The sequence below is a fragment of the Lithobates pipiens genome, unplaced genomic scaffold, assembly GCF_037356315.1.
Source record: "Lithobates pipiens isolate NorthernLeopardFrog02 unplaced genomic scaffold, aLitPip1_a1.2 Scaffold_18, whole genome shotgun sequence".
NCBI classification, from domain to species: Eukaryota; Metazoa; Chordata; class Amphibia; order Anura; family Ranidae; genus Lithobates; species Lithobates pipiens.
The window spans coordinates 232,519,570-232,541,958 of NW_027507758.1; the positions used below are offsets into that span (position 1 = coordinate 232,519,570).

General features: G+C 43.0%; 1 protein-coding gene across 8 annotated transcripts in view; it reads right to left on the bottom strand.

The window, feature by feature from the left end:
• The window catches only part of MAP3K4 (mitogen-activated protein kinase kinase kinase 4), a 183,442-nt gene that overhangs the window by 79,457 nt on the left and 81,596 nt on the right, over window positions 1-22,389 (bottom strand). For all 8 annotated transcript variants that reach the window (XM_077486665.1, XM_077486669.1, XM_077486664.1 and 5 more), the window contains exons 9-12: window positions 21,368-21,451; window positions 17,317-17,583; window positions 9,485-9,634; window positions 5,962-6,123 (exon numbers count right to left, since the gene is read on the bottom strand). In XM_077486665.1, coding sequence (XP_077342791.1) covers window positions 5,962-6,123; window positions 9,485-9,634; window positions 17,317-17,583; window positions 21,368-21,451 — 663 coding nt within the window. The remainder of the gene's footprint in view (window positions 1-5,961; window positions 6,124-9,484; window positions 9,635-17,316; window positions 17,584-21,367; window positions 21,452-22,389) is intronic.

The following is a 22,389-nucleotide window of genomic DNA, read 5'->3' on the forward strand; positions in this document are numbered from 1 at the left end:
AAAAATGTTTTATCCCTATTGTGGGATCACCAGTACAGCATTTAAAAATTTAAATCATATCTGCTCTCAAGCATCTCTTCTCCAGAGAATAAGTTCAGTGCTCACAACCTTTCCTCAACCAATATCCTCCAGACCCTTTATTAGCTTTGTTGCCCTTCGTTGTACTCGCTCAATTTCCAGTACATCCTTCCTGAGGACTGGTGCCCAGAACTATACAGCATACTCTAGGTTCGGCCGGAGTCTTATAGAGCCGGAGAATTATCGCTTTGCATTCATATTTTTGCCACTCAAATGCATTCTTTTAAAAATTTTCTACATTAAACCTCACTTGTCATGTAGTTGCCCACCCCATTCATTTGTTCAGATCTTTTTGCAAGTTTTCCACATCCTACAGAGAAATTATTGCCCTGCTTAGCTTAGTATTGTCTGCAAATACAGAGACTGAAGAGTTTACCCCATTCTCTAGGTCGTTTATGAACAAAATAAATAGGATTGGTCCCAGCACAGAACCCTGGGGGACCCCACTACACACCCCTAACCATTCTGAGGTATTCCTCCTTTGTTACAGATTGCCCTCTGTCTTTCCTTTTTCTTTGCTTCCTTCTTACTCTTACTGGAGTTCTTGGCCCTTTTTTAAATATTGTTGCTACATTGGCTTTTCTCCAATCAGCTGGTACCATTCCAGTCAGTAAAAATTAGGAACAATGGCCTGGCAATTACTCGACTGAGTTCCCCAAGTACCCTCGGATGCAAGCCATCTGGTCCCGGTGAATTATTAATGTTAAGTTTCTAGTCTAATTGTAATTGTGTCCTCTGTTAACCAAAGGAGGTGCTTCCTGTGATGTGTCATAAGGATAAACACGGCAGTTTTGGTTACTGAAGCGCCCCCCCCAACTTCGCCATCTCCCCATCCTTTGTAACCAGATGTCCTTCCTCATTCTTTATGGGGTCAATATGGTCTGTCCTCCCTTTCTTACTGTTTACATACTTAAAGAATTTCTCTGGATTTATTTTTTGCTCCCCTCCGCTATGTGCCTTTCGTATTCTATCTTAGCCATCCTAATTGCACCCTTACATTTCTTGTTACCTGTTGACCTGTGATCGCTGTTTAAAAAATTGCCCCGTATTTCCACATCCGTGATCAAGTCTGTATTGTTGGTAATCAGTAGAACCGGTAACACTTTATTTCTAGTTGGTGCAACTACCATCCGAACCATGAAATTGTCCTGCAAGACATTTAGGAACTGGCGAGCCTTAGACAAATGCGTGGTTCCCTCCACCCAGTCTATGTCTGGATAATTAAAAATCCCCCATTATGATAACACATCCCATCCTTGCTGCTAATCCAATTTGTGATAGGAGATCCCCCTCCTCCCTCAGGTTAGGGGGCCTATAGCATACTCCCAGTATTATTTTCCCCTTAGCTTCATCCCTTTGGAGCTCTACCCATAAGAATTCCACCTCCTCCCTAGCTCCCTTAGTGATGTCATCTCTCACATTCACTTGTACATTATTCTTGATACATAGGCATACCCCTCCCCCTTTTGTTACCCTCTCTAGCCCTGCGATAAAGAGTATAACCTTGAATGGTTGCCAGCCAATCATAAGACCTGTTGAACCAGGTCTCTGAAATTCCCACAAAATCCAAACCATCCTCGTACAACAGTATCTTTAGTCCACCCATCTTGTCCGCCAGGCTCCTGGCATTGGTGAACACGACACGTAGTTTAGATCGGTCGCATACTATCCTCTTGTTGGGTGTTCTGAGATTCCAACTAGGACTTGTTACTATACTTACCTTGGGTTTATGTGCTTTAGTCAACCTACCAATACTACCCTCTGGAATATATTCCATGCTGACAAGCTCTACCTCTGGGCCCTTCCCCCTCCCCCCGTCACCTAGTTTAAAAACCCCTCTTTTTGGCCATCTTTACTCCCAGCTGATCTGCACCCTCCTTATTTAGTTGCAGTCCGTCCCTTCTATAGTACTGGTGATAAACTGAGAAGTCAGCCCAGTTCTCCAGGAACCCAAACCCCTCCTTATTACACCAGCTCCTCAGCCATTTGTTTACTTCCCTAATCTCACTTTGCCTTTCTGGTGTGGCTCGATGTACCAGTAGTATTTCTGAGACTACCTTGGAGGTCCTTTTCCTCAATTTAGCGCCAAAGTCCATAAAATTATTCTTTAGGACATTCCACCTGCCTCGGACTTTGTCATTGGTGCCAAAGTGCACCATGACAGCCGGGTCATCCCCAGCCCCTCCCAGTAATCTGTCCACCAGATCTGTGATGCGCTGAACCCGAGCGCCCGGTAGACCACATACAGTTCGGCACTTCAGGTCTTTACTTTGTTACAGATTGCCCTCTCTGTCTTTCCTTTTCCTTCTTCCCTCTTACTGAAGTTCTTCCCCTGGCAGCTAGGAGAGTCCCTCAGCTCCAGCAGTGCTGGCCCAACTGGTTTCACCAATGTCACTCAATGGTGTGTACTTATTGGGATGCTCCAGCCCTGGATTGGCCTCCCCGACACCTCTTTGTCTCCACCTGTCTCTGTGCTGGCCCCTGCCGTGTACTTTCCTGGCACTCCTTTAGTATGGAGGGCCTCCTCAGTGCTGACAGTTGCTTCCCCAAATTCAGAACCTGGGCTTCCAGGGAAACAATGTGCTTACATTTTGCACAGCGGTATTCGCCCTCGATTGGATGATCGAGGAACGCCTACATGCCGCAAGATGTACACCGTGTCACATCTTCACATCCACCGAGCATCGCGACTACTAATTTAATCACTGCCCGGGGCATTATAAGGGGCGGGGCCTCCAGATGATATTACCCGTTGACCCCGCCCCATACCAATATAAGTAGTGGCACACTGCTCACCCAGCATTATAGCAGGAGAGAGCGTTGAGTCAACATTGGAAGAACAGAGGGAGGGGAGAACTACCAGCACAGGCAGAAGACATCAGCAGAGGAGGCAAAAGAGCCGGAGAGGGGAGAAGAGATCGGAAGCGATGCCGGAGCTGCCTTAATAAATTACTTTGAAAACGAGTGTAATGAGTTCATTTGACACTTTTTTTTTTTTTTTTTTTTTTTTTTTTTAGGTGAATGGGTAGGGGTACAATGTACCCCATATTTATTCACATAGGGTGGGGGGGGGGGGGGTCGGAATCTGGGGGCCCCTTGTTTAAGGGGGCTTCCAGATTCCGATAAGTTCCCCACCCGCAGACCTGACAACCAACGGCAGGGTTGTGGTTTTAGGGGACGCGCGCTCATCCCCACCCCTTTTCCTGACCTGCCGGGCTGTGTGCTCGGATAAGGGTCTGGTATGGATTTTGGGGGGCCCCACGCAGTTTTTTCAGCGTTCCGTTTTAAGGGTTCCCCTTAAAATCCATACCAGACCGCAGGGCCTGGCATGATCTTGGAGGGGGAACCCATGCCGTTGTATTTTTTTTTACATTTTGCGTGGCGTTCCCCATAAAGAGGCATACCAGACACAGTGCCTGGTATTGTCAGGGATCAAAGTTGGATGCCTGTTCATTGAAGTCGGACGCAAGTCACAGGGCCAAGTCGCATCCATAGTCATACAACTGTCGTGTCTTACAAGTGTGAACCTGAACTTAAGACTCACAGGGATTCTATTGGCACAGGTTTGCTTATGCACTTTTGACACAGATTTATGGCCCAGCTGGTTGCCATTATGCCCTCAAAAAAAAGGACCTGCTTTGGGAGGGAATGCAATCCGCTGCACTTAGCCTTGCGAGTATGATTTGAAGAAGAAAAGAAAAGAAAAAAAATAAATAAATAAAAATCACTGCTAGAACAGAGGTGGCCTCAGCATGTTCTGGCTTACCTTGGAGCAGGCTCTGCAGGGCAGGGTGGTACAGTGTCAAACATGGTCAGCTTCAATCGCAACATCCAACACATGCTCCTTGAAAGCTTTTCCGGCCCTGCCTCCAGTGAGAGGGATGCAGATAGCCTTCGGCTTAGCACTAGTGGCCAAGGCGAATAGTGGTTGGCAAGTACAGAGGTGGCCGGTGCATACTCTGGCTTGCAGGATCTGAAGGGCAGGGTGAGGCAGCTTCCCTGCCGCTGCTCCGGCCCCGCCCCCAGCCACCCTGATAGAGGTATGGGTGGACACACACCTCTTCCTGTGATTTGAGTGTCTCCCTTCCTTCCTGGAGGAGATACTGTGTCCAGGTTGCGATTGTCGATCTGCTGGAAGCGCCGTCATCACTGTGCTCCAGGTTGGTTATCCCCCGAACCTTTCCGACACCTACCAAAAAGATGGGGTCGAGCGGAACTGTGTCAATGGAAATGCCTTGCCAGACGTGACGCATTCGGTGTCCTGGGCTCACCCGACGCCATCTTGCTACACCCCTTTGTGAGGAGATCAAATGGCGTCCCGCAGATGCCACAGGCAGGCCAGTTTGCTGCTGCAACACAGCGCTGGAGGGGGACCGCAGGGGGGTATCCCAGGATACCTTTGCTGGCTGGGGGGGATGGTAGCTTACTTCCCCAATAGGGAGTGAAACCTCAGGTTGAAGAGGACCCTGGGGGGTCCCTGGAAGCCCTGGCCTAAGTCGCCTGGCCCACCCAGAGGCAACTGAAGATGACCGACCAGTGAGTTGCCTGCAACTTAGCACTTGGACTGGAGAAAAAATAAAATAAAAAATGTGTGCCGATTCCTGTTGGCCCAGAGGAAACACAAGAACTGAGGCTCTGAGGTATGCGACGGCTTTTTAAATTGGTGGATGATGCGTTTTCAGTTTTAGATGGGAGGAGCCCTATCTCTCAGATGCTGCCCTGGAAGACGACTTAAGAAAACCCCTCTGTCAGTGCATCCAGGATATACATAAGGCCTCTGTGTTCAGAAAATATATAATGTTTTTAGGGTTTAGGTAAATGCTGATTTTAATGTATGCGTGTGAAGCGGTAAAAAAAAAAAAAAAGAAATTTGCTCCAATGGTTAACAATTAAGACTTATGCATTTCATTAAAAAAATTCCACTCAGGACTTTTAGCATGCAGGGACACAAAATTCATCCCTTTCCTCTGTCAGAACAGAAATCTGCCTTGTTTACATAGAACTCCGTTCTGCGTCTCTGCATGATAATCGGCGGGTGTCAGCAAACATTCAGTGCTCGGTACCCGCAGATCAGCCTCTGCTGTGAGTAATCACAGAAGTGGCGTGCTCCCTAGGCCAGAGTGCAGTAAATCTGCTATAGGGTGGTCCTTAACTAATTAAAGAGGATCTTCGCCCCTAAAAAGAAAAAAAAAAAAATTTAAAAGGACAGCAGCTACAAATACCGATGCTGCTGACTTCTGTCCAAGGATCCAGCCCCATCCTCACCTGGCCCGTTTTGTCGGCAGTCTTGGGGTTCCCATCGCAGGCATGTTTAGCATAGACAGCTGAGATTCACTGCACATGGGTGAGCCATGCTGCACTTTGTGAATGGTCCTGCAGCCATCTGGAACACGTCACAGGAGAAGGGGAGTCGAACGTTGCCTAGGCGATATGTACAAAAAATGGGAACAGGTACCTATCCAAACTAGGTAGCAGCTCCCCCAAAGGACATAATGCGCACGTACCCTTTTGGGTGAAGGTCCTCTTTAAAAGGAGGTTCTAATCATTAGCACCTAATCTAGTATGCCCAATTCTAATTTTACAGTTCCGATGTGGTGGTAAATATAGGGGTGTACATATTTTTACCCTATAACAAATGTCCATTTACATCAGGACAGTGAATAAATCATGTAAATTTGTATGTCACCTTTATCTGCAGTAACTATTTGAATCAAGATTTAATGTTTGCCTGTTTAAACATGCTGAAAAAAGGTCAAATGTAAATAAAATAAAAAAAGTCACTTGTTTTCCCTACCATAGAAATTCAGAATGTTCAAATACTGTATGTTGTATCTAAAACACAATATACCCAGTTAGTGTATTCTAGCAGATATTGAACTTTACCTCAAAACCAAAGTTGTAGCCTTGAATCATGGCTTCTCGGTAGTACTGCTGTAATGTGGAGGATTCAGATTCATCCACCTCGGCTTCAAACTCAGAGGTGTACATTTGATCCACTCGATCTATGGCACTGCTAATCTTGTTGCATAGTTGTAATGCATCACTCTAGTATGAAATCAATTTGAGCATTATTTTTTTTAATTTTTTTAGCAAGCATACTTTGTAACCAAAGAGCATTGCCATTTGTAAATTGCTAATATACATGAAAAACATTTCACTAACATTTTACATTTAAAACAAAAAATGCAGATTCAGTAAAGGAACATAAGAGCTGTTAGATACAATGTAAAATAGTGTGACAAAATATAACAATGCAGAATGGCACTGTATTAAAACATATTTAAAGGCCAAGTTCACCTTTTGGGGGAAAAAAATAAATAAACGCACATATTTTTGCAGGAAAAAAAAAAGTGCATTTATTATCCCCCCCAAAGATCCTGCAAAGCATTGTACTTGTAATCAGTGGATGTCATGTACAATGTCAGGCTCCTGCACACAAGGCACTCATCAGCACCCTGCCACAGATACAGTTTTCTCATTCATAGATTTCATAGATTGCTGTGAATAAATTAAACGCCTGTGTGGACGGAGCCCCACACAGCTGCACCGATTGTGAAATGTGATAGCGGGTGGGGGGATAGGAACCCCCGCCTGTTATCACAGGGAGGGGGGCATGGAGCAGGTTAAACTTTAAATGCAAGTGTAATGTACAACCTTCCCCCTCAGGTGAACTTATCCTTTAAAGTTCTTTTATTTAACATTTTGCAGTTTTCTGAAACATTTCCTATTTTTTAAGGCATTAGTAACTTTGGGCATTAAAGTATCTCCGTTACTGTTGGAAGCCAGATTGTTCATTTTTTTAGTCAGTACCAAAAATTACAGCAAGAATCTTGCTAACCGTTACATAAAACACCTCAATATTCCAGTTATGGTTGCACCGAATGGGTTCTTTTATTGTTGAAACCAATACCGAAAATGAAAAATACACTAGGCCGAAAACCGATACCGAAAATGACCGATAAGGAAAATGACTGTTTTTAATAAACACGGCAGACACGGTCAGAGACCGCAGACATGGTACAGGAGATGGTCAGAGACTGCAGGCACAGTACAGGAGATCAATGCAGCCTCACCAGGTACCTATAAATGCAGCCTGCCAATGCCCAGCAGCCTACCAGTGCCCATCATTTTCAGCCTGCCTGTGCCTCGCCAGTGCCCAGCAGCCTACCATCGCCCATCATGCAGCGTGGCTTAGTATGTCAGACAGGATCAGGACAGGGCAGTGTTAGCAAGGCAAAGCCAAGAACAGTGGTCTATCTATGGAGGAAAGCTGTCACCACACCGCATTAAGGAGCAGCTTGTCGGTATGATCAGCGGGAGGAGCATAACCAGTGTGCAACACCGCTGGGGTTAAGAGTGCAGGACTTGTTGTTTGGCATACTGTTAGAAACAGTGAGCCTGCTCGCTTTCAGCCACCTCGTCGAGGAGGGAGGGGAGGAAAGGGCTCAACGGGGACGCTCCAGAATGACACCCCCGTACTGGGCGGCACCAGGGGCGGGGCCACATTTTCAGCACCGTTATCAGCGCGAGTTCCTTTTCGGCAAAATTGCGAAAAGGCTATTTTCGGCCACCAAAATTTGGGTGCATCCCTAATTCCAGTAATCCACATGTATGCCAGCTGTGGTGAATGTTACACTTTCATTAATCCCCAAACATAATGGCTTTCACCACCCCTAGTACTTGCTAAAAAAAAGTCTTAAAAGAGTTTTAAAAGTCCATGCAAACCAGTTACGATGATTACATATAGTTATGAGGAAGCTCACTGGGAACCGGTCACCTATACTTAGCCAATAATCTGAGGCCAGGGCATTCCCTTCCCTGTAGCCGAGCGTATACAACAGGTGTGTATACATGTGGCTGTGGGGCGGAGATTGCCTCAGTCACTTATATTTGGCCCAGTGCAGTGCCAGCTTTCTGGCAGGCTCACTCAGGCGAGTTTAGACTAAGACCTGAACACATCATAAGACCTCATACTCACTGAGCATTTGGGTCAGTTCCCTTTTCTCCTGGCAGGGGAAAAATTACTCAAAAGTCACCTAAAACGCCTTTTGCATAAGCATTTAGGCAGGTTTACATGCGTTCAGATGCATCAAAAGCTTGAGTGTTCACGGATTCCATTGGGCAGAATATTAATTTATTCTGGCCACTGGAATGAATGAAGGCTCAAGTACTTAAAGTGGTGTTGTCACCAAAAAAATAAAAGCTGCTTAAAATTCTTAAAAAAAAATAAAAAATAATTGGCAAAAAAATAATTTTTTACTCACCTCTAAATACCGGTTGCTAGGGGGTCCCTCGTAATCTGCCTTCTTCATTGCCCGGGCTGGTGACATCACTTCCCCTCGCACCGCACATTCACCTGGGACCTGTCATGTGTCCCAGGTGACTATACGGCGTATCACGGCGCCCTGCGCCGCTCACGCATGCGCAGTGGGTGCTCGGCTGTGAAGCCGCAGCCGTGTGCCCACAGTATGCATGACGGCGCCGCGAGCGGAGCGGGGAGCGGGGGGGGGGGGGGGGGGCTTCGTTCCCCCGCATCGCTGGACCCTGGGGCAGGTAAGTGTCGGATTATTAAAAGCCAGCAGCTGCAGTATTTGTAGCTGCTGACTTTTAATTTTTTTTTATAGGGGGTACCCCACTTTAAAGCGGTGTTCTGCTTAAAAACAAAACAATCAAATAAACAAAAGTCAGCAGCTACAAACTTTTAATAATCAGACACTTACCTGTCCCAGGGTACAGCGATGCGGGGGATCGAAGCCCCACTTGTCTTCCCCTCCATTCTGCAGCATTTTAACTGTGGGCGCCCGGGTGTGGCTTCACAGCCGGGCACCCACTGCGCATGCACGAGCCGTGTGCCGTGACTGGCCGCGCAATCATCTGGGACTCGTCACGTGTCCCAGATTGACAAGAGGGATGGGGGAGAGGCGATCTCCCTTCCTGCACCGAGGGAAGGGACGTCAGGAGTCTAGGCACCGAAGGAAGCAGACTACGAGGGACCCCCTAGCAACAGACATTTAGAGGCGAGTACTAAAAAATTCTCCAATTTTTTTTTTTTAAAGCACATTCATTTTTGTTTTTTTGGGGGTGAAACTCCACTTTAATGTGTGTAGCGTTTAGCTTTGGCTAGATGACTTTTTTTGTTTTTGTTTTTTGGTTAAAAAGCTCCTCCCCTGAACATGTCAGTGATTTTTATTTTTATCAGCCTGTAAATGCTCCTTTTCCAATATGTGTGCATGGACACACAGGCCAACATAGAGGTGCTTTTACAGGCTGGGGAAAAAAAAAAAACATTAAAACACCTCTAACAGGTGTTTAAGCCCTCTGTGAATAAGCCCTTAAGTATCTGTAGTTAACAAAAATAGTATTGTCCCGTTATACAAATGTCATTTCATTATTTTTTTTTGTGTACCTTGAGTTGATGCAAAGCTTCTGCAATCACAGGGTGACTTGATGTCTGTTCAAGCCTTAGAGATAAGATATCTTCAACGGACTGCTGGAAGGCCTTTCTATGGTTCGTTAAGATGGAAGACTGCATCACCACGAGCAACAGATTGTCAACCTTGTGGGAAAGATAAGCAAGCTAAAATGATTTACATATATGCCCTGCTTAAACATTATCTTATATACAGATTTTAAGTTGATGACAAGGTCATGCCACAAATTTTCTGACAATTGTGCTATATAAAAATTCTACTCATCTTTCAGGTTAGTAAGAAGCATGGTTAAAAAATGATGGTGGTATTCTAAAAGTGGGGTATTTTTACTGCAATCTGTGTTCCAAGTGAAGCGATTCTCATCTTAGTAACTTTCATTATGGGGACAGAATATGAGCGGAAATCTTCCCCAATAGTTACAGGGAAATTAAAACTTGACAGAGGATCTAAGTGTGTTTTAAAAGTGCCTATTCACCACCTGTGCGTTTTCTAAAAGGAACATTTTTATTTCAATGCACTACAAATCATAAAATTTTGGTACATTCCATAAAAGGTATTTCTTGAAGTTCATGGAGGGACATAATTCAGAAATAGGTTATTTTGCTCCCTACAGGAGATTAAGGGCACCGGCAAACAGGAAATTTGTAACAGACCCTATATAACTCCTACTCTCCCCATCACACCTCAGTTTGGTATAATAAAAAAGCAAAAACAAAAAAATCAGGATAATATAATAATATAATATCAGGACAAGCAAAAACACAAATGGGTGGAACTTGTGTCCCTTAATGGACTCCAAGAAATAGATTCTAGACCTGGTTCACACCTGCGAAGCTTGCTTTTGATCCGTTTCTACAGTGCCTTCCCCCCCCCCCCCCCCCCCCACACACACATTTTTTTACACCGTTTTTGATATGTGTTTTTTTTTTTTGCTTTTTTGGCCAAAAAAAAAAGAGAGAACAGAGCCACAGGACATGACCAGCCAGTCTACCTGTAAAGGCCCAAGCCTTAAGCCAGCCACACACGATACAAATTTCTTTCCTGCAACCACGGAAAGAATCACGTAAGGAAGGAAAGAAATTTTCTCAATTACCCCATCAACACAGACAGTTGGCAATCCTTCCTCCCGAGACAGTGCGGGACAAGGTAATCGAGCCCAGGGCAAATATGCCAAACTGTACAAGATCCAGCAGGCTGGTTGAATCCAAGTTGATCGATCAACTTGGTACATTCAGCCTGCCCATACATGGTTCAGCGGGAACCATCCGATTTCACACTGTCTATGGCTCGACTCCCAACCCTTAGGATTCAGCTTGACTGAAATTAAGGGGGTATGGCGTGTGAGAGAGGCAGGGGTGAAGGTTAACTACAACCCCAGACTGGTACACAAGAAGATCAGCAAAAGACTCATCTTAAACACCCAGAGGTTTCTCTGGGTCCGACCTGCCTAGCCTTGATCCAGAACATGGTTCTAACCAGGGATGCACTGGAATTTCGGCCGACAAAACATATCGTCCGAAAATGGGCTTTTCTGCAATTTGATGAAAGAGAAAAATGGCCAATAATGGGGCTGAAAATGGGGCGGGCCTGGGCAGGGCTACACCACCCACCCCGGGTGCTGCCCATCATGGGGGTGTCCTGTAGCGCAGGAGAGCCGCCGCCTCCTGTTTGATCACAGCGCTGGGAACATCACAGCTTTCATTTCAATAGCTGTGTGTTCCTGGCCACGCGCCGACTTATGCAGCCCTCCCCCTTGTCTGGGGAGCTTTGACAGACAGATCACACTGGCTGGCCGCACTGGGGGAAACTCACGCTGGGAAATAGCAAGCCTTGGAGTAAGGGGCAAGAATTTTAGTCACACTTCTAACATCATTCACCTGATTAAGGAAAAAACTGGGAAGGGATCTGGAGGAACTTCAACAGGATGCAGATCAGCCTCCCATGTTCTGCCTGCTGATAATCCAGAAGACCACAGAGCCATCCAGTGATGCTTTCTTCAGGTCACGCAGAAGGGGAAACATCCCGATGCGCAAAGCTCTTCTTTTGGTGTGCAGCCAGATTGTAATACATTGTCTCTAAGGAAGACTGTGCAAATGAGAACAGCACCACCCACTAAAGGAAGCAGGCAACTTGTGCTGGTCAGAGGCAAAACTCTGTAACCTTCTTAAAAGTGAATGTTCCGGAATTCTCCTTTTGACCAGGACAAATCCTGTCTAAGTGGAGTTCAGGTCAGGAAGCCGACTCACAGTGGGATCCCCTGACAAAACAGGTATCTGTGTCCTTGAGAACGAGACTTTAGTGCCAAGTATAGGGACAACAACCAATTCACCCTTAGAAATTGATGCGTCATGTCAGGGACTTCTTGGTCCGCAGGGACCATTTGGATGCCTAGCCCAAGTCCAGGCCCCCAGGAGTAGCGGGGGGAGACTAAAAAAGGACCAAGAGTCAATGGGAATGTTAGGAGAGTATTCCCTCAACACCCTTCAAGTACTTGAAGGGGAAGGGGGGCGGGGGGGGGGGGGGGGAGTATTAACCTGAGAGTACTAGAGTACTTTTTTTTTGTACTATAAAAGGGCTAATTTTTGTTTTTTTTAACCCCATTATGCTACTAAACGTCTTAGAGCTGGTTCACATCTATGTGTTTTTGGTGCTTTTTGCAGAAAAGCACTACAGTTCATTTACATGATTTCCTATGGGACACGTTCACATCTATCTTTTTTTCAGCCACTGCGTATCTGGAAAGGGTCAGGGACTTTTTTTTTTAATGCAAAACGGTGCTTTTTTGGTTCAATATACTTCAATGGAGAAGCTGCAGAAAAGCATGTAATGCGTTTTTGCAGCAATTTGTGTTTTTTAATCTGCCCAACAACAAATTGGCAAAAAATACAAAATAAAATAAAAAACGCAAATCCCAGCAAACTTACATGCGCAAAACTACATAAACGCTCAGCAAAAAGCACTGCAGAAACAGATCAAAGCAAACTGCATAAGTGTGTACCAAGCCTTATGCTGGCCACACAGATCAATTTTCAGATGAGAATATTCAGACGAAAAATCTTTGTACATTTGCTGAATGAAAGAATGTGGTTTGAAAATTTCACTTGTTTTTAACATTCCGTTTTTAAAATGAATGAAAACCACATACACTGTCTGAAAATTCATTTGACAAAGAAGTTTTCCATTTCTAAATTTTCCCATCACTGGCTGAAAATGAATGTCGATTTGCACCACTAACAATTAGAAAATCGAAGGATCGTTCTTAAAATTACATTTTTTTTTGGAAGGAAGACATTGTTTGTTTTTTTTTTTTTAATAAAAAAAAAATTATCCGAGTCTGATATTTACTAGAATCACTATTTAAAGTGGTTGTTAACCCTTACAAACCACTTTGACCTACAGGTAAGCCTAGATTAAGGCTTACCTGTAGGGCCAAGAAACATCTCCTAAACCTACACGGTTTAGGAGATATTTACAAAAAGACAGGCACCGCTGTCTATGGCGCATGCGCCGCAGACAGCGGGGCGCAGGCGCACTGAGCAGGCTGAAGATCACGGCGATATGCCGCTCGTGTCGGCTCCCGTGCACATGTGTGGGAGTGACATCAGCGCCGGAGCAGCGAGACCCGGAAGTCACTCCGGGATACATGGCAGCAGTGAAGATGAAGGAGGACCGCTTGTGGGGCTTCGTTCTCAGGTAAGTTATTCATAATGAGCTAGTATGCTATGCATACTAGCTCATTATGCCTTTGCCTTGAAGGTTACATTTAAAAAAAAAAAAAAATTATATATATATATATATATATATATATACACATACATACATACATACATACATACATACATACACACACACACACACACACACATACACATATATATATATATATATATATATACACCGTATTTATCAGGGTATAACACGCACCCCAAGTTTAGGAGGGCATTTTAAGGAAAAAAGTTTTAGGAGGGAAGTTTAAGGGAAAAAAAAAAACGTACATTTAAATGCCCGTCAATGCAGCCTTATCAGTGTGCATCTGCAGCCTTGTCCATAATTGCAGAATGATCAGTGTCATTTGCAGCTTGCCCACCGCTGTTTGCAGCCTTGCAGAGTGTCATTTGCAGCTTGCCAGTGTCATTTCCAGCTCGCCCAGCGCAGTTTGCAGCCTTGCCCATGTTTAAATATCCCGCCGCCGAGACAGACCGAGCGAGCGCTGCCGCTCGGTCTTTTTCAGCGCTGCTCAGTATTTTAGCCTCACAGACACTGGGGATCGGCGTATAACACGCACCCACGACTTTCCCCCGATTTTAAGGGGGAAAAGTGCGTGTTATGCGCCGATAAATACGGTATATAAAGTGCCTTTACTTCCTCTTTAATAGTATATACAGTACATCTCCTCTAATAGCATATACTGTATAAACCATTAGAGGAGAGCTATACTGTATAGCTCTCCTCTAATAGTATATACAGTATATCTCTTCTGTCTGTTATTCTCAGAGTGGATTCGATATTTTGCTCCCTAACCATATAGTTGTAGGGCTGAAACAACTAATCGATTAATCGACAACTAATCGATTATGAAATTAATCGATTACTATTTTCATAATCGATTAATCGGCCAGTAACATAATGGGTTTTAAAAAAAAAAAAAAAAAACTAAAATTAGCCCTTTATAGTACAAAAAAGCAAATAGCTACTGTATATATTACTTTCACGGTTCTACAGTAAAAAAAATGAACCCCTTACAGTAGTGATTATCTGCTTTTTTTTGTACTGTAAAGGGCTAATTTTAGTTTTTTAACCCCATTATGTTACTAAACATCTTAGACCTGTTTTTTTGGTGCTTTTTGCAGAAACGCACCACAGTTCATTTACATGGTTTCCTATGGGACACATTCACATCTGTACTTTTTTCAGCCGCTGGGTATTTAGAAAAGATTTGATCTGAGTCTGATTATTTTATTCAATAATATATACCCTATAATAGTATATACAGTATATCTCCTCTAATAGTGCTATATACAGTATACTTACCATATAGTTGGTTATTTTTTTAGCACTGCATACAGAGATATTTAAGAATAAATTGCCTTTTTTTAAAACTTTACATGTTAAGAAAAAGTGTGGTATTTAATTTAGCAAAGATTATTAACAGATCGAAACAATAAATCGGCCAACTAATCGATTATGAAAATAATCGTTAGATGCAGCCCTATATAGTTGGTTATTTATATTTACCACTGCATATAAATATTTAAGAATAAATTACCTTTTTTTAAAACTTTACATATTAACTAAATTATACGCCACAATTTTTTTTAAAGTTATTAACCGATTCATCTAAACAATGGGCCAATTAATCGATTATGAAAATAATCGTTAGTTGCAGCCCTACTCACTTCCTGTTAAGGCAGCACCACTGTCACACAAGGCAGTGAATACCCAAGCTGTGAATGAAAGAGAAGTTAAAAAGGCCATTCTACTTTAGCAAGTCCAAATCTGTAAACATAATAATATAGTGGACATATTGCACTAAAATTAGCAAAAAAAAAAAAAAAAAAGACATGCCCATTATGACGAGATGCATCATTCTTCTAAAACCACATCAACACAGAGTTCAGTATGATAAAGGTCATCTGGTTACCATAGGAAGTTACAATCTGTGGTACTAGTAGGTACACTCTTGAAGTTGCTCTAATTCAGAACACATATAAACCACAACAGTGCATTAAAAGTAAATATAAATAAAAAAAAACACATAAATTGACTTACATTGAATGATAAAAAGCACTCATCACAGCCTATGTGTCAGCTGTACAGCCCACCGCAGCCAGTGGTCAGGCTGCTAGTCTCATTCAGTTTCTCCATCTTGTGCTGCTACGTTCAGTCTGGTCTCTTTTCCTGTACTATGGTGGTGCGTAGCAGTAATCCGCCCAGGAGTAGAACACTAGCGGCTCAACTATAAGCTGCAGGGTAGTGGGTCGGGGTTAGGGACAGCTTCTGGGTTTGGGGCCGCTAGGCAACATGTTTTTGGGACAACTATGCATTTTCAAGCCACAGCAGGCTGTTGACCTGATACAGAGGCTGAGACAGGTGCTTTTTACCATCACATCAAGTGAGTGGATTTACATATTTTTTCTAATAAATGCTGCTACTAGTGAATGCCCCAGACATGGTTTTCCTTGGAAACTAGTTGCCCTTTACTATACTGACATTGCCCCAGATGTTGTAGAAGATGAATGAAGTTTCCCATTGTGACTGGCATGGCTCTCTTGACACTACTGTAAGTGCAATGTCTCTATTAAATCATTATTTTTACAGGATTTGGACATACTACACTAGAAGCGCACAGGTTGCCTTTTCCTTCTATATGTTTGTCAAGGCCTGAAACGGCAAGCTGATGTAAAGTAATATGAAATTCATCAACAAGCTTTGAAACAACCTTCTGCAAACATCAGAAGACAGCAGTGCCTCCAAACAGTCTCTCAGGAGTAGGGATGAGCTCCGGCGTGTTCGCACACTCCACGTGCAGAGCCCGCCAGCAAGTCGGCGCAGTGCTGCGCTAATCACAGGCAGTGAGATATTTCCCGATCTCTGCAGCCGCGCATTGGGGGCAAAGTCTCACTGCCTGTGATTAGTGCACCGCCTACTTCCTGGTGGGCTCTGCGAGTGGAGTATGCGAATAAGCCTGAGCTCATCCTTACTCAGGAGATAGACTGTTGAGATTCTGAATTTGAGTAAGATGGTGACAGGGCATGCAGGCCCATTTGATTTATTGGATCAGGAGGGTCGAGGACAGACTCTGCAAGGGAAGGCAACCAGGGCATGTTTAGGACCTCTGTGGTCACAATGCTCTAGTAGCTATGCAGTTAAGAAGTCCAAAGTGGACAGGTGGAGGGCAGTGGAAGGTCCCGGCAGCCATGGTAGATACCTGATGGAGTGGATTACTCAGATTACAAAGACACAATAAAAACAGGGGTCCCCGGTTCCATTTACAGGCATCAGGTCCATTTGGGGATACCAAGTAAATTCCCCTAAGAGAATGGACTAAGGTCATAGGACTGTCCCGTGTTGCTTCAGTTTAACAGTAATGCAACTATGCCCAATATGATTTAAGGCCTCAAATGCTCAAAAACCCAGGCAAGCTGGTGTTGGGGAGGGTTTCTGGCAGCCAGAAGTGACCAGGCAACGGTAAGGGGGTATTGGAAATGGACCGGAAATCTATTCAACAGAGCTGAATAAAAAAGGTGCCCAACCTCCTTGGACACTAGAAAAGTAGCAAGACATGCTGGGTGGAGGATGGAGTTATATGGGGGCTGGCTTACATTTTTTTTTCTGTTTACCAGTGCCTTAAACATTCTAAACACGCATGGAACATGTATCATGATCCAAAAGGCAAAGGTATCCTTTAATAAGTGCAAAAGAGTTCTATATTTGGAGAAATGGAATGAGAATTCTATGGTTAATAAGAAATTATACAGCCAATGAATGGCCAAAGTAAGCCATGCCAGGAGAACATTAGCAGTTTGTGGTCCTATCTGCTGCTATATCCAGAGATTATTGTGAACAGCTCAGTTTACGAGATAAATTGGTTACAAAGAGAAACTACTTTGCTTTTTGTAAGGTTGTGTGCATTCCAAGCAGTTGAGAACAGGTGTGCAGCTACTAACACAAAATTCATAATTCATTGGCATAAAAGCAGTTCAAATGTTAAATAATTAACATACACCTAAATTTGGTCTGGTCATAAAAGTATACATTTCCCATGGTCAAGAAGGAATTAAATTAATGACTTTATGTTGAAACATACCTGCATACTTCTCAGCGTGTCTGCAGTTTCCACTGGTGGCACGATTTTTATAGTCGGTCCTACCCAAGAACTCCAAATTTCTTCTTCATCCTGTCCCCTCTCAGAGTGCTTGGTCATCAGGAGGAAGGCATCGTATGCCACATCTTCACAGTCTTTAGAGCAGTCTATACCAGCTGCAGCATTCAGCAATTGCAAAATAACCGCTTTTCCTTTAGATAGGTTATCTAGTACGAATACATGCAGGTTCTCAAGAGTAGGAATTATGACCTAAAGCAAAAGGACATAAATAAATGTTATTGATATGTTTTGGCCTTTAAGTCTTCAGGACCAGAGCAGTATTGCAGTCTAATCTTGGCAAAGGTGAGCTTTTGCATAATCAGGTAAACGGTTACCTTGGCTGAGAGAAGACAATATTGTACACTGTATTCCTAAACAAATGTACAACATTTGCTACACAAACAGGGGATTTAAATGTATATTAGGACCATACATTAAAAGGTAACATTTTAATAGACGTAGGTTTATAAAAATAAAAAATAAAATATATCATTCAAAGTGCAGAGAACTTTCATTACAGCATTTTGGGCAGCAGGCCCCATACTCTGCTGGTAGTCTGAATTTCAGAGACTCCCTGTTTCCAAACGTCATATACATTTGATCTTCTTGCAAACATACAGAGCAGATTTCTAGAGTACCATTTTCTGTGGGAGAAAGTTCCAATCTTACTGCTCTAATATGCCCCAGGTGTTGGTAAAGCAAAAAAATAGATAAATAAAATCAATACAACTACAACATTGTGGTACGCTGCAGTTTGGATGCAGAATCGCAGTGAGTTAGGGTGCTATTCAAGATGAATGGCACCACAAAGCAGTGTGGATCATGCATTAACACAACACACAATGAAATGAACCTTATAAACTACAGTTAACAGTACCCTCTGCACATTCACGCTCATCTTAATGTCCTTAACGGCATTACTGGGCTGCTGGGGACAGCCTCTTGACCAAGACTGTACTGTACTTAGAAAATCTCAGTGTATAAAAAAAGTAATGAAATGTTTCCACATGATCACTTCAGACTGGGTCGTACTCCAATTACCAATATGTATTTAAAAAGTGATTTAAGTATGAGTGCACCCATAGCAAGCCAGCTTGCATCGGGGGGCACTTATGCAGGCAAGCAGCCGAGCTGTGTGTGGCTTGGCCCTGCCCCCCGTTCTCTCCTCACAGGAGCCAAGAGCAAAGCAGAGAGGGGCTGCCAGCAGGGACAGCGTTGGATCCAGAGTGGTGTCAGGTAAGTGTTGATGGGAGAATCGAGCGCTTTTCTTTTCTGTGACCCGTGGTTGCAGGAAAGAAAAAAAAATGCATCATCTATGGCCTGCACTACCCAAGAACACAAGTATGTATAGGACCCAGGATAGCTCGACATTTCTGAAAGGAGCTACAAGGTTTTAGTTTTTTTGCACTTAACAGATATAACAAAAATGCTTCCAATTGTTTATTAAACAGCCCAAAAGAGAGCAAACAGGAGAAGTTCATGGTTCGGCTTTACATACACTTTAATCCAACAAGGTACTAAGGGACTCCTTCAGGAGTCTCCAAAATATTTCCCCACACAGATGTTGGGGCCTCAATAGTGATCGATGTATCCTCCGTCACATCTTCTGAAATTCCTCCTACAGGCCTCATTTGGAATGCAACTATGCGATTCTCTGATATCACCACCTCAAAATCAACTTTCATCTCTGGGAAGCCAGAAGCACCACTACTGAACCTTACATATTTGTCTAGGGCAGGAATCTTCAAACTAGGGCTCTCCAGCTGTAGTGGAACTACACATCCCATGAGGCATTGTAAAACTCTGACATTCACAGATATGACTAGGCATGATGGTAATTGTAGTTCCTGAACTGGAGGGTCATAGTTTGAAGACCTCTGGTCTAGGGGTAGATACAGAAGGTCACTATAAAGGATGTGAGAATAAGGCTGAGTGTCATTATGCAATATAAGAATCTCACAGTCTATTTAAAAAGGCAAATCAGATAAGGTTTCCCCTAAAGAAGAACGACAGGAATTGCAGTATTTTTCTGTGAAAAAATTCTCAAAATACAAAGCTTCTGTGAACAGACAGGTACAAGGGAGAGGGGCAACAGTTGCATCCTCAGTCACAGCTTTAGAAGTACAGAGATAGTTTTAAATATAACACAGTTTAAGTCAGCAAAGTAAAAGTGTTGAAATTCATTTATTACTTCTTTAAACATGGTGCTATTAGGACCTAGCACAGACTTTGGATACCTCCTTTTTATGGACCCATGGATATAGACAACTTTACAACTTTCTCTTAACGTTTCTGTAGACTTATTCAACTTGGTTTTGTACATGCACTCATCATCTACGTGGTTAACCTAGGCGTTTGTGGAAAAGCCAATAACTGATGTAAAACACACCAAAATGCACATTAACCACTTAAGCCCCGGACCAGGCCCCTTTTTGCGATTTGGCTCCCAAACAAAATTGGCAATATTTTTTTCCACTAATAGAGCTTTCTTTTGGTGGTATTTGATCACTTCTGCAGTTTCTATTTTTTGCGCTATAAACAAAAATAGAGCGACAATTTTGAAAAAATTCTATATTTTTTTACTTTTTGCTACAAGAACCATTGGCATTAATACAACAATCAGTGAGATTAAAAATGCATTGATTACTGTAAAAATGTCACTGGCAGTGAAGGGGTTAACACTAGGGGGTAGTGAAGGGGTTAAGTGTGACCTAATGTGTGTTTCTTACTATAGGGGGGCGTGGCTTGGCGTGTGACATCACTGATCTTCGTTCCCTATGACAGGGAACAGACGATCAGTGACAGGCTCCCTAGGAAGCACGGGGAGAGGTTTGTTTACACTTACCTCTCCCCATTCTTCAGCTCTGTGACCTGATCGCGGGACACTGGCAGCGATTGGGTCCGCAGGTCCCGCGGGCGCAGTCACGGAGCTCACGATCGGGTCGCGAGCGCGACGCCAGCGCGTGCGACCCACGTCTGGGCTCTTAAAGGGCAACGTACCTGTACGTGCTTATGCCCAGCCGTCCCATTCTGCCGACGTATATCGGTGTGAGGCGTTCCTTAAGTGGTTAAAGATAACATATAAAAAATATAGCATGTTTAAAAATGTGACTCCTTTATGAGGTGTTCGTGACAGATTGTCAGAATATTTTTACGATGAATGGCATATGCACTTTGCAAAAAAAATAAAAATCATTCATTAGCCCTGGTTCACATTAGTACGAGTTGACATGTCAAATCAACGGCAATTGCCGGCAATGGCACTATCCTAATCGGTGTGCCGCTGCATTTGCGGCTCCACACAGATTTCAAAAAGTAGTTTCTGTACTACTATTTGCGATTTTGGGCTGCAATTTACAATGACATCTGTGCAGAAACCTGCACAGATGTCTCGAAAATCGCAGCTGAAAGCGAGACTGCCATGCAGGAGTAAAATTGTGCAAGTTCAGCTGAACGCGTGCAGCTTCATTCGTGCAGCTCAGTGTGAACCTGGGCCAAAGTGAAAAAAACATAGGTGCTGTAGATGACATCTAAAATGGACACTAAACTCTGAACTGGACTTGCCAATTGCAACAAACTGAAAATATTATATCTTTTACATTACATTTCTCCCACTCACATGGATTTGTGGCCTTTGCAGCTAATCCAATATTCAGCTTGATGCGCTATACAAAGCTGTATGCTTTAACAAGACTAAAAGCCTCATTCACACACCAACCTTCCCATACATCATTATGGCTTAGTATTTCAGCAGACATAATTTTTGTATGTGTCTAATGAAATGTGTCTAATGAAATGTGTCTTACAGCAGTGCACGACAGCCAGTACTTATTTAAAAGACAAAACGGGGAGCTTTTATGTATGTACCCACCCAACTGAACCTAGCCTGAACACTGGGCATCTAAGAACTCTAAGGTATTTTTATAGGGCACTTGGTCACCTACATTTTCCATGTAATACATGCTACATAAGTGATAAAGTAAAACCGTATTACCTTTGCATAATTCTTTGCGTTTAGGTATGTTAACAGGTCTCGCACAGGTGCAGAAAAAGTAAACTCTGCAGAAATTTCCAAGTCCTGAAAAGACATAGCATTTAGAAAGGTACAAAATACAATACAAAACCAGCAAAGTATAAAATTGTATCGTTTTAGACAAAACCAAAAACATGAATCCATTTAATACTGAAACCTGCCCTGATTACAGTGAATGCAGAACTGCAAGAGAGGAGTTAAAATCTGGTTAGTGTATGACTTTTTATTTGGAGTACTCCTTTTAGAGTGACGTTGTATTGGGGATGATTTTAAAAAGGAATAGTATGTACTTTCCACAATAACAAATTGCCAAGACATGGGACCCTTGGATTAAATACAGTGCATTGAAAAAGTATCCATACCCCCTGAAATTTTCCACATTTTGACATGTAACAACCAAAAAAAGTAAATGTATTTTATTGGGATTTTATGTGATAGACCAACACAAAGTGACACATAATTGTGAAGTGGAAGGAAAATGATAAATTATTTTCAAATTTTTTTTACAAATAAATATCTGAAAAGTGTGGTGTGCATTTGTATTCAGCCCCCTTTCCTCTGATACCCTAATATCTAGTGGAACCAATTGCCTTCAGAAGTCACCCAATTAGTAAATAGAGTCCACATGTGTGTAATTTAATGTCAGTATAAATAAAGCTGTTCTGTGAAGCCCTCCTGTGTATTTACCGCGAGCCAACCACCACCCAGCTGCAGTAGTGTAATGATAAAACGTACATCACCAGGAAAAATTTCCTACAATTGTGTTATGTATTCACATGCTTTTCTGTCATTGAGACAATTTTAACCTTTGTACAATAAAATTGATATTTTATTTCAATAGTATCGTCAAAGTCCTTTAAATTTGTGGTTGGGGTTCTTTTTGTGCATTATATAATTAGGATGTGGTACTGGACAAATACTATATCCATTTAGTAGAGGGATCTCCCTAGTGGCCCCTCCTCCCAAATCCTTGGTTCCAGGGA